The sequence below is a fragment of the Hyperoodon ampullatus genome (genome assembly GCF_949752795.1).
Source record: "Hyperoodon ampullatus genome assembly, chromosome: 14".
Classification (NCBI taxonomy): domain Eukaryota; kingdom Metazoa; phylum Chordata; class Mammalia; order Artiodactyla; family Ziphiidae; genus Hyperoodon; species Hyperoodon ampullatus.
Genome location: NC_136927.1, coordinates 9,300,896 through 9,314,161, shown reverse-complemented (window position 1 = coordinate 9,314,161; position 13,266 = coordinate 9,300,896). Strand labels below are relative to the sequence as shown.

Sequence of the window (13,266 nt, the reverse complement as noted above, 5' to 3'; positions counted from 1 at the left end):
AGCCTGCCTCAGGCAATAGGAAAGTCATTTGTCCCTGTGTGCCCACATCACAATCTGGCACAACTGGGGGTTAGAGCCAGCGTTAAACTCTCTCTGCATACAGGATTCTAGTTTGCCATCTTAATTTATATATTCCATCCATGTGCTGATTATCCTGCACTCCCCCACCCTTTTCTAAGTGATTCTAATTAGAAAACACGCTGGAGGAACCTTGTGGGATCGCAAAACCGCTGCGATCTCCCCTTTGATCTGCCATCTGAACCAAGGACCGCGTATTGTTTCAAATTCTTCCCCAGCGCTGCAGTTGACAACTATTGGCATCTTAAAGCCTGGGGATTGCAGTAAGATGCCTGACAGGACCGGCTGCCTAAACATTTAAAGCACTCCCTCCCTCCAGACATCTCCCCCTTCCCAACGTCTCCCACAAAAAAAAAATTACTGAAAAGGAAAGAAATCGAATGCTTTAAAAAGCTGTCAATTTCTTAATAAGATGCTTGGGTTGGTTGGGATTTTAAAGATGCTCACAACGCATCTCTAGAGCAGCAACTAGCCCTTCTTGACCCTGACACAAATAAAACCAACCTGCATACCATACCTTAACCACCGCCACGGTGGCCCGAGGAACTTTCGGAACGATGAAAGTGTATTTTTGTCTTAATCTGGGTAAGACTTGGGTGAGGTGCCTTGAGTAAAGACGTGAACTCGGAAGGTAGTTGACTTAAAAATCTTACTTCAGTTTGTAGGGATGGGGACGGGGGGAGGGGGCGTGCCGGAGAGAAAGTTTTGTTTATTTATTTAATTTCAGTCCCCAAGGGAGAATGGAGAGGATCCATTCCGGGGACACTGGATTCCAGAATGCGAGATGGGCTTGGAAATTTGCGAAATTTGTGAATGCCCAGGCTGAAGGCTCCGCTCACGGGGAGGAAAGGACTGGGCGGGCACAGGGGAGGAGGGAAGGAGGAAACCGAGGGGGAGGCGGAGGAACAGCAGTATAAAAGGCTCCAGCCAGAGCGAGCGCCAGCCACTCCGAGCCTCCTGGAGAAAGCGGGAGCCCGAGCAGGACGCGCCAGTGCCGCTGCGGTGATCTGAGCCCGGCACTCTCTTGCATCCGAGGCGAGGATCCCTTGCCCTCTGCTCGACCCTCGAGCCCTTCCACTCGCCGGCTGCCCCCTGCAAGGCATGAGTTGCGCTCGGGAGCCCGAGGCTTCAGCGCGGTCATGAGGCGCTGGCCCGGGAGCGGCGGCTGTGCGACGGCAGCCCCCAGGTCCCCTCCGGGCGCGGCGCCTCCGGGATGAGCCCCCCGACACGCGACTGCCTGAGCTGAGATTTAGCCCCAGTGCCCCACCTCCGTTCGGCGCGCCTGAGCCCGCGGGCACTCGGCCCCTGCAGCTTCCCGCCGAGACACCTGCGCCCTGGACCAGACGGACGCCCAGCGAATCGGACTCGCCTGCCTTCCCAGGCTCTACCACGCGCCGCGGGCGCCTGAGCAGAGGTGCTCAGAGAGCGGGCGGCCCACCGTGCGGGAGCGACTGTCAAGACCTTTCTGGAACGAAACTCTATCTTCCCCCCTCATACATACGCACGCCAGCTTGAGGGAGGGGCGCACAGTCGCAGACAGACACCTGGCTGGTCCGGCACCCTCTCCGTCTCCAACACCACAACTCCCAACTCCACCTTGTCAATAAAGGTTTCTAAACTCGCCCAGGCACCCCCACCCCCCGCCCCGCTACCCACAGCCCCGAGGCGCAGTGCGCACAGGGCTCGGCCCTCGCCGCCCACAGCGACCTCGGCAGCGGTGGCGCACAGCCCGGCAGGCGGACGCGGACTCTGGAGAGGCGCGCAGGTCACCTCCAGACAGTGACAGCCCCCGGGTCCCGGAGCCCCCATCCGGAGCCGGCTCACCCTAGGACTCGGCGGCGGGGCGGCGCGGCCCGCGGCCCGAAGGAGCGCAGGGAGGAGGGGAGGTGGTTCGTCGGGTGAGTGGCTCCGGGCGGCAAGGGCGGGGGAGCCCAGCGTGGAGGTAACTCTGGGCCGCCACTGAAGCCCTCCTCCTCCTCCTTCTCCTCCTCCTCCTCCTTCTCCTCCTCCTCCTCCTCCCCGCGCTCCTCTGGCGGCCGCTCCCGCTCCAGCTGCGGCGCCGCGGCCACATCTGGGGCGCCCATGTGCGCTCGGGGGCTCGGCTGCGCCCTCCCCGCCGTCGCCCCCGCTGCCCCCTGCCCGCAGGGTGGTCCCCGGCCCGGCCCGGGCCCCTGGCGGCCCGCCGTCCCCACCGCCGCCGCCGCCGCCGCCGCCGGGGAGCGCCGGGGTTTGCTCCGCAGCCAGCTTGGACGCCCCCGGCCCCGCCGTGGCTCCGTCGTGGTGCGGTGGCGGCGGCGGCTCCTGCTCCCCCAGCCCGGCGCGCCCCGCCGCGCCCAGGGCCAGCCCCGCGGGCTCGGGGAGCGGGGCCCCGGCGGGGGCCGAGGCGGGAGCCGCGCCGCCGGGCTCCCGGGCTCCGACTCCTCCTCCCCCGCCGCCGCCGCCGCCGCCCGCCGCGCCGGGTCCTAAAGCCGCGCGCCTCAGGAGGATGGTACGCCTGGCGGCCGAGCTGCTGCTGCTGCTGGGGCTGCTGCTGCTCACGCTGCACATCACGGTGCTGCGCGGTTCGGGAGCCGCCGACGGGCCGGACGCGGCCGCGGCCAACGCCAGCCGGACGCAGCTGCAGGTGAGTGCGCTGCCGGAGAGGGGCGCGCGTGGCAGCGGGGAGCCGGGTGGCGGGGAGCTGACCTAGCTAGCACCTGATGGTAGCGAGGAGGCGGGTCCCCGCCCCACCGAAGAGCATCTGTTTTGGCAGCAGTTTTGCCGGGGCCACGGATCTCCGGCTGAGGCCGAGCGGGGTACGTGCCTGGAGGCTGGACCGCTTTGGAGGTCTGGCAGGCACGCTCCTCCAGGTCGTCTGTGACCAGGTACCTGAGGGTGCTAGCTTGAGATGGGCGGAGGAAGTGTGGAGTACGTCTGTGTTTGCTTTGGGGTTCTGCCACTCTTTGGTTACCCTTTAGAGACTGGGTAACGTTACTCTGGGAGGAGGGGGGAGCGGAAGGAGACTTTAGGATAAATCCCCAAACTGGGTTTAGGAGGAAGAACCCCAGTGAATCTGCCCTCTCAGAAAGCTACGCAAAGGTCAGCAAATAGTTTCCCGAAGAGAATGGCCAGACATCCCCTGTTCGCCCACGTGGTCCCCATGCCTCCCTTACACCTCCCCAGCCGGGCAGAGGGCGTGGAGTCAAGCCACCGGTTGTACTTGGCCCGGCGTTACCTGGGGCTTTTAAACTTACAGCAAAGACTTCTTCCAGCGTTCTGCCCCTGTTGAAGGTCTCCTTAGGAATGGAATTCTAATGATCTGTGCAGCTCCAAGGCAGGGGAGGGGGTCACAACTGGGGAGCGGGTAGTGGGCGTCAGACACAAGAGGAATTCTCTGGTTTCCAAATAAAGGATTGTCCAGGTAGGGATTTCCTGCCGTTGTCTTGGGAAGAAGCGGCTTTCCTTGGCTCTATCAGACGTGTGACAACTGTCAACTTGGGGCGTGGGTAGTAGTCAGCAGCGATTTTCCCAGGAAGCAGCGGGAATTCTCTCCTAAAATCTCCTCCTCAAACCAGCCCCTCTAAATCGCTTTATGTCGAGATAAGCATTATTCATTGTTCCCAAAGGGCTTTAAGACCATTGCCCCTATTAGTTCATTTCTCACATCTTTATGTAATTTGTTGCCTGAAAACTCTACTGTTGTAAAGAGAAGGAATTCACTTAAACACGTGCACAGTGCTTACCACGTGCTGGTTTTAAGTGCTTTACAGAACTTAACCGATTTAATGATGTACTATGCTGTTAATATCCTCCCCTGATAGATGCAAAAACTGAGGTTACAGACGTTAAGAAACTTGCAAGGTTTACACAGTCCAAACTCTTGATTAGTTACACCATGTTTTCTCTCTGCCAGGATGTTATATAGACTAAAGCAAGGTGATCCTTACACACAAACGCAAAACCAGGAATGAAAAAGTATGCACCCCAGAGCCTAAAGTTCTTTTAAATTGGGAACATTTCTGAAAATGTCCTAACTTTATGAGGCCCTCTTCTCTTCTCCTGTGGGCAAACAGGTACAGTGACAGCCTGACAGGATTCCTTTGGGGAAATTGAAGACACCCCATTCTGTAGATGATGGTACACTGGCCCACTCTAACACTGTAAGAACAATTCCTAATATCTTCGAGATTTCTGGAAGTCACATTTTATACATGATGCTTTCTTTCCTTGTGGACTCATGAAAGGCTGTAAAAATGATGTTCTATGGAAAAGTAAATTTGGCAGTTTCCTTTATGAGGTGTTTGCTATCATTAGAATAACCTAGGCTTGGCCTTTTCCGTTTGACTGGTAAGGTGATGAGAGAAGCAGCTGGTGGAAGTGGCAACTGCAAAGGGGAAGTGGATTAAATTCTCAAAAGAGCCTGTGGCTGAAGAACTGTCCCAAGAGGGCAGAAGAAACGGGGCATTTAGAAAGAGTAACGCTCCTAGGAGTATCTTGGGTCCCAAGTAGCTGCCAATCCATCAGCTTTCAGCTTGTTTTGTAATCGTGTTTGGTTATCCTGTCCACTCAATGAACTTATTCAGGCAGAATGATGAGTTTAACAGTTTAGTTCATAATTTTACTCTCTTTTGTAATTTGTTACTATAAAAGTTGTATATTCTTCCTGACTAAAGTTATTTCTTTGGCCCTCTGACTCTCCAAAGGTATTATGATTCAAATGGAGAGAATATATTCCTTCAAGTGAGGAGGTCTGCAAAAGACATTTATTAGTTTATCGTTTTCAGGGCCCAGGATGTGAATTAGCTAGTAGCAGGTGTATTTGAAAACAAAACTGTGGGTACCATATTCCTTCTGTTTACCGGTCATGTGTAACCTATCTTTTTTTTTTTCTTCTGCTTCATTGGGTCTTTGTTGCGGTGAACAGGATTCTCATTGTGGTGGCTTCTCTTGTTGTGGAGCATGGGCTCTAGGCGCATGGGCTTCAGTAGTTGTGGTGCTCAGGCTCAGTAGTTGTGGCCCGCAGGCTCAAGAGCACAGGCTCAGTAGTTGTGGCACCCGGGCTTAGTTGCTCCACGACATGTGGGACTTTCCCGGACCAGGGATTGAACACGTGTCCCCTGCATTGGCAGGTGGATTCTTAACCACTGCGCCACCAGGGAAGTCATAACCTATCTTAACTAACTACATTTAAACTTAAGTTTGCTGCCCCTGGGGTATCTTAAGCCGTTAAAATCATTCTTTGTAACCAGAAAGTTCATCAATCCTTATATTACATTATTTGTGTTGTTATCTCTGCTTAAAATACTCTGAAATATGAGGTTGGAGTCAGAAATACACAATGGTAGCTTTCTTTTCCCAAACTGTAGTATATTTGGGAACATGTAAAAGAGAATGCACCTTTATTAGAGATCTGGCATATCGAGAGCACCCAATAAAATAGTAAGAATAACAATAGTAGCTAAGATTTGTCAAGTGCCTTTTATGTGTCAGACACTGTTCTTAGCACTTTTCATATATTTTCTTTTTAAATCCTCACAAAAATCTCGTGAATTAGGCATTATCGTTATCCCTGTTTCAAATGAAAAAACTGAGGTTGGGTAACTTGCCCACAGTTGCAGAGCCAGAAGCTGCTTAATTTGTTGTTGTTATTTTATAAGTGTAAAAATCTTTGAAGAATATTTGTATTCCAAGTTCTTGAGAAAGTCATCCTGCTGGCTACAAAAGAGAAAAAGTCTTTTAACAATTTACATTTTCTTTCTTTTTTTTTTTTTTCAGGGCTTAGGTTTTTGGGGGTTTTTTAATTTATTTATTTATTTATTTATTTTTATTTTTGGCTGTATTGGGTCTTCGTTGCTGTACTCGGGCTTTCTCTAGTTGTGGTGAGCGGGGGCTTCTCATTTGCAGTGGCTTCTCTTGTTGTGGCGCACAAGCTCTAGGTGAGCGGACTTTAGTAGCTGTGGCTCGCAGGCTCAAGAGCGCAGGCTCAGTAGTTGTGGAGCCCGGGCTTAGTTGCTGGGCGGCATGTGGGATCTTCCCAGACCAGGGCTCAAACCCGTGTCCCCTGTGTTGGCAGGCGGATTCTAACCACTGCACCACCAGGGAAGTCCCTAACAATCTACATTTTCAAACACATCTTGACAGTCTTATTGTGTCAAATATGAACGTATCTATCTATCTATCTAAATTGTATACACATACATAAACACACATATATAAACATGATCTAACATGATTTTTTTGGTAGTTTCAACATAGTAGGAGATATGTTTTTGACTCTGTAAGTGACTGTCCCTGTACTGTTAGGTATACTGTTATGAGGTGGTAGTAAAATGCTTTGAACACACTATTTCTAGTGGTTATGTGGCTGATAAGAATAATAAATAATGATGTTAATCTTTGTACTGTTTTCAGTATTTTAAAACATCTAATAAGAAATTTTACAGTGGTCTGCAACAGATGTATAAAAATGCACAAAAAAATCAACTTTTTTCACTTTTGAATGAAATCTTATCTCCTCTGGTGTCATGTTGATCAGATACTCAGCTTAGTTCTTTCATATGTCTTTAATTGATAATAGTAAGAAAACAATTAAATATAATAAAAAAGCAGTCTGGAAGACAGAATATCCCAAAATATAGAACCACAGGCAATGATAAGAATAATGATAATGATAATAATAGTATCTCTTTTACTTGAAATTAACATGAGTGTCTCTCTACTAAATCTCAGATTCAGAAGCATGAATTTCTACAGATTTTACATAATAAAGCTAGAACTCATTAAAACAATGAGATTTAAGGAAGTGTTAGAAATCATCACATTGATCATTTTTACGATAACATTAAAGCAAACCAAACTCTGAAATGTAACTAAATGTCTTTGTTCTCTAATTCCTAACTACCATCTTTATCAGTACATTTCTCCTTCATCCCTCTACTTGCCTTCAACAAAACTGCTCAGCATCTTGTACTCACTGATTCAGACTCACGAGTTGATCTGAGCTATTAATAGCAGTAAAAGCAAAAGCAACATTTATTTGTACTTAATGCTACTGAGTTTCCTTACAATGACCCTTTGAGATAGATAGTATTTATATACCCATTTCACAGATGATGAAATTGAGACCTGGAGAGATTTGAGTAACTTGCCCAAGGCCACACAACCATGGTTGGCAGGGCCAGGATTCAGACCCAGGGAGGCTGGAATTATTGTTCCAGTTCATCAACAAGATGCCTTCAGCTCTGATACAAGTCAACAGCCATTGTGTTTCTCACTTCATGACTTGCCTTGCCCATTTTCCAGGCAGGCTGTCTACTTTTATCTCAGGTATTCTTTACAAATTATGAATAACTGTCCCACTTAGCTATTGCTATATAACAAACCATCCCAAAGCACAGTGGCTTAAAACAATCACATTTTATTTGCTCATGACTTTGTGTGTCAGCAGTTTACTCTGGGCTCAGCTGGGTGGTTCTTCTGCTGATCTTGCTTAGGATTATTCATGTGGCTATAGCTTTCTGTTGGTTTGACATGGGCTAGATGGTCTAAAAGGGCCTCACTCCAGACACTATAAAACTCTTAAAGGAAAACATAGGCAGAACACTCTATGACATAAATCACAGCAAGATCCTTTTTGAACCACCCCCTAGAGAAATGGAAATAAAAACAAAAATACACAAATGGGACCTAATGAAACTTAAAAGCTTTTGCACAGCAAAGGAAACCATAAACAAGACGAAAAGACAACCCTCAGAATGGGAGAAAATATTTGCAAATGAAGCAACTGACAAAGGGTTAATCTCCAAAATTTACAAGCAGCTCATGCAGCTCAGTATCAAAAAAACAAACAAACAAACAACCCAATCCAAAAATGGGCAGAAGACCTAAATAGACATTTCTCCAAAGAAGACATACAGGTTGCCAACAAACACATGAAAGGATGCTCAACACCACTAATCATTAGAGAAATACAAATCAAAACTACAATGAGGTATCACCTTACACCAGTCAGAATGGCCATCATCAAAAAATCTACAAACAATAAATGCTAGAGAGGGTGTGGAGAAAACGGAACCCTCCTGCACTGTTGGTGGGAATGTAAATTGACACAGCCACTATGGACAACAGTATGGAGGTTCCTTAAAAAACTAAAAATAGAACTACCATATGACCCAGCAATCCCACTACTGGACATATACCCTGAGAAAACCATAATTCAAAAAGAGTCATGTACCACGGTGTTCATCGAAGCTCTATTTACAATAGCCAGGACATGGAAGCAACCTAAGTGTCCATCAACAGATAAATGGATAAAGAAGATGTGGCACATATATAAATGGAATATTACTCAGCCATAAAAAGGAATGAACTTGAGTTATTTGTAGTAAAGTGGATGCACCTAGAGTCTGTCCTACAGAGTGAAGTAAGTCAGAAAGAGAAAAACAAATACCGTATGCTAACACATATGTATGGATCTAAAAATAACAATGGTTCTGACAAACCTAGGGGCGGGACAGGACTAAAGACGCAGACGTAGAGAATGCACTTGAGGACATGGGGAGGGGAAGGGTAAGCTGGGACGAAGTGAGAGTGGCATGGACATATATACACTACCAAATATAAAATAGCTAGCTAGTGGGAAGCAGCCACATAGCACAGGGAGATCAGCTCAGTGCTGTGTGACCACCTAGAGGGGTGGGATAGGGAGGGGAGAGGGAGATGCAAGAGAGAGGAGATATGGGGATATATGTATATGTATAGCTGATTCACTTTGTTATAAAGCAGAAACTAACACACCATTGTAAAGCAATTATACTCCAATAAAGATGTTAAAAAAATAAAATAAAAAATAAAATAAAAGGACCTCACTCATATGTTTGATGGTTGGTGCTGGCTGTTACCTATGCTCTCTCTTCATCCTCAAGGAATTTATTCCACATGTCTTTACATGGTGGACTCAGAGCAGCAAGAGAGTAAAGCAGAAATTGCAAGGCCTCTTGATGAACTTGTACAACTTCAGCCACATTCTACTGGCCAAACATATCACTTGGTCAGCTCAGATTCTAGAGGACCAGAAATAGACTCCTCTTGATGGGAGAACCAGCAAAATGACATTGCAAAAGAGTGTGTATTCATTGTGGCTGTCTTTGCAAAATAACTACCATACTGACCTTTTATCTCATATACTTTGCAAATGTTGAACCAATCTTTCACTCATTTTTTAACATTGTTTATGCTACTTTTGGCCATGCACAAACCTTCCACTCTAAATATAATCAAATCTGAATCATTTCCATTATGACTTTTTGTTTTCTTGCCTTACTTGAGAAAGAGTTACTCAAATAAGGATTGTCAAAATCTTTAAATATATTTTGTTCTAACAGTTTTATAGTGTTTTTGTTGTTGTTGTTGTTTAGAACTGCAATCTACTTTCAAGTTATTTGTGAGTTTTAGGTTTAAGATAAAGATATAACTTTGGTTTTTGTCCAAGTGAGTAGCCACTTCTCCTATCATATTTGGTAAATACTCCATTGTATATTTGTTGGTACAAAATACCAGTTTTATCACATATTAAAATTTTCACATATATGTTAGTCTATTTCTTGACCTTCATTTTTCTATTCATGTACAAACACCACACTCTTTTATTTCATGTAGCTTCACGGTATTTTTTAATCGGGCAAATGCCCTGTAATTAACATTCTTTTTCTTAGAAATTTTTATAAAATGTTTTCTTTCAAACAGACTTTAGAATTATTTTGTTTAAAAATTCATTGAGCTTTTAATAGGAATTGCTATATATATTGGGGGGAGTAAGTTTAGAAGAATTGAGAATCTTATAATATTTAATCCTCTCATTAAGGACATGGTTAAGGTATCTATTTCTTGAGTAAAGTTTTAGAATTTTCTTCATCTTTTCACATTTCTTTTGACAAGCTGTTTTCTAGGTTTGATTGCTATTATGAATTTTCTGTTTTATTTTCTGTTATATTCTCCAATTTGTTAGTTCCAGGATCCAGGAAAGCTATACTTAGCAGTATATGCTTACATTTTTCTTGGTGTGTACATGAGAGCTAACAGTATCCATTTCAGTAGTGATATCATTATAGTTCCATGGCATTAATTGAAAACCTTTCTTTTTCCACTTTTGCACTTTAAATAATAAGAATTATCTGTTTCTTATAAGATTGTTAGAATTCACTCATTTTAGCTGTCTTGGGCTTGGTACCCCTTTGGTTGAGATCTCTGATTAATGTTCCATGTTATTCCATGGTCAATAGCCTATTCAGATACTGTAACTTTTCTCTAGTCATTTTTGATAATTTATATCTTCTCAGAAAATCATACATTTTATGGGATTTTTACTTTATCAGTATAAAGTTTGTATGTAATACAAGCATATTTTGAAACTATTTCATGACTGCATATTGTTTATGATGTACAGTCTTAAATCTCTTTATAAGACCTGTCAGATCAAGGTGGTTAATTATATTATGAAAACCCTTCAAATCTTCATTTATTTATTGTTTAGTTAATCTGCTGATTCCTCAAAAAATTTAATTGCATTCTGACACTACCATTGTGGATTTGTTTGTTTCTCCTTATTATCCCCTTAATTTTTGCTTTACTTGTTTAGAATCCATGGTGTTAGGACGTAAAATGTCTTTTTTTTTGATGGTTATATTTTTATCAAGGTGAAATTCCTTTATATATATCTTTTTATTGACATTTGTCTTGAACACTTTTTTTTGTTTGATAGTAATTTTGCATCTCCTGCTTATTTTTTTTTTCTCTTGCCATTAATTATGTGTCTTTTACCAACATTTATTTTCAACTTTTCTCTGCCTTTTTTGTTTGAATGTCTCTCTTTTTTTTTTTTTTTTTTTTTTTTTTTTTTTTTTTTGCGGTACACGGGCCTGTCACTATTGTGGCCTCTCCCGTTGCGGAGCACAGGCTCCAGACGTGCAGGCTCAGTGGCCATGGCCCACGGGCCCAGCCACTCCGCAGCATGTGGGATCTTCCCGGACTGGGGCATGAACCCGTGTCCCCTGCATCAGCAGGCAGACTCTCAACCACTGCGCCACCAGGGAAGCCCCTGTCTCTCTTATTAATAACCAATAGCCAAATTTTCTTTTGCCATGTAATAGGTCAATGAATATAACCCATTTATATTTATTGTGATTACTAATAGATTTGAAGGTGTATTTTCAATTTTATTTGGTGTTTTCAAATTTCCAATTTTCTTCATTTTGCCTCCCACCTTCCAATTTATTATCTCTCACTTTGGCAAGAGAGTTAGCCTATGTCTAAATTTCCTCATCTGTAAAATAGGTATACAAAGACTATTTCCCAGTGTTGTTGTAAGGATTAAAACACTGAATGCATGTAAGTGCTCTGTTAGAACTTGGCACTTAAACATTTAATAAGTATTTAAATATTATTTACTTTGCTCATTACCCCTCAAGTTTGGAAATTGTTCTATTTCTCTAACTTAACATTTTAACAAACAGATTTGAACTTACACTTTTCTATCAGTGCTGAGAGTCAGTCAATATTTATAATCTAAACCTCCCCCAAACAAAATTCTAACATGCTTTTTTTTCTTTTGTCTCTCTCTCTCTCATATTTTAATCACATTATCTGAACATTTAGTGCTAGATCACTCCTTCTTCTTTGTTTCTTTTTTTCTTCCTTTTTTCTTTCATTCTTTTTCATTATATCTATCTTAGGAACAATTTCTTAGCAGTAGTATATTCTCCCAATAATTATTTAGACTTAACTATAAGAATTATTTATTTATTTATTTATTTATTTATCTGCTGCTGCTTCTGGAATCTCATATTCTCATCTTTTATTTTGCTGGAATACATTCTCAAAAAGTTCTCTCAGAAAGGTTTTATCAAAGGATAAACTCTCTGAGATCCTAAATTTTTAAGCACATCTTTATTTGCTTCTCACATTTAAATGCTAATTTGGCAGTTGGCTATGTTCTATCTTGTTTCCCCTTAGAATTTTGAAGATATAATGCATTTTTTTACACTGTTTCATGTTTCAGTGAAAAGTCTGATGCTATTTCTTTGCAGGTGATTTTTTTTAAGTGGAAGACTTTAGGATTTTTCTCTTTATTCACAATGTTCAGAAATTTTACCTGTTTGTGTTTAGATTTAAGGCTTTAGTTGTTAGTCCTGTTCAGCACTTGGTGGACCCTTTCAATCTGAATCCTCAAGGTTGTCTTCAGTTTAAGAATATTTCTTCAGTAATTTCTTTGCTTATTTCCAATATCCTTGTCCTCTCCTTCTGGAACTCCTATTAGACTTCGATACTAATATTGGGATTTCAAGATCTATCAGTCTTACATGTCTCAATTTTTTTCTCTTGTAGTTTTATCTCTTTGCATTTTTATAATGTGTTTTATGTCTTAGCTTAATCTTCCAGCTTTTGCCACCCTAGTGCTAGGTTTTTCACTCTTTATCAGTTTCCTGTCCTCATCCTTTTCACCCAGCTTCTATAGCTTCTTCTCTTTTCTTCCCTTCTTTTCTCTTCCTTCACCGTCCCCCTCCTCTCCTCCTCTTCTTTTTTCTCTCTTTACATTTTTTAAAGTTTTTTAATTATGAATAATTTACATACAATAAAATGAATGTATCTTAAAGATTCAGTTCCAGTTTTTCACAATTATATATACCTATGTAGCACCACCAAAATTAGAATATAGAATATCTCTATCATCCCAGAAAGTCTTCTAGTGCACTTTGTATGCAATTTACTCCTCCCACAGGCAACCAGTCTCTGACTCCTATCACCATGGATTAGTTTACCTCTTCTAAATCTTCATGTAGATAGAATCATACTGTGTGCATTTGTGTGTGTGTGTATGTGTGTGTGTCTGGGCTTCCTTTTCTTAATGTAGTATTTTTGACATTCATTCACATTGCTGTATACATCAGCAGATTTCTCTTCTTTATTGTTGAGTGGTATTCTATTGTATGAGTATGCCACAATTTATTTATCCATTTCCCCATTGATGGACATTTGGGTTGTTTCTAATGGTTTGGATATTATAAATAAGATCATGTTAATTTTCTTGTACAAACCTTTCTGTGGACATAGGTTTTTATTTCTTGTGAGTAAATACCTGCTAGTGAAACTGACACAGGCTCAGTTCTTTATATTATTATGGGAATTCCTCTAAAGAAACTCATTTTTTTGGTG

At 43.3% G+C, this 13,266-nt stretch overlaps 1 protein-coding gene across 1 annotated transcript in view; it reads left to right on the top strand.

The window, feature by feature from the left end:
• Positions 1 to 2,563: 2,563 nt before the first annotated feature.
• Positions 2,564 to 13,266, top strand: part of ISM1 (isthmin 1) — a gene marked incomplete at both ends in the record, with an annotated part of 78,292 nt that continues 67,589 nt past the window's right edge. The window contains one exon of the mRNA XM_079718610.1: positions 2,564 to 2,701. Coding sequence (XP_079574736.1) covers positions 2,564 to 2,701 — 138 coding nt within the window. The remainder of the gene's footprint in view (positions 2,702 to 13,266) is intronic.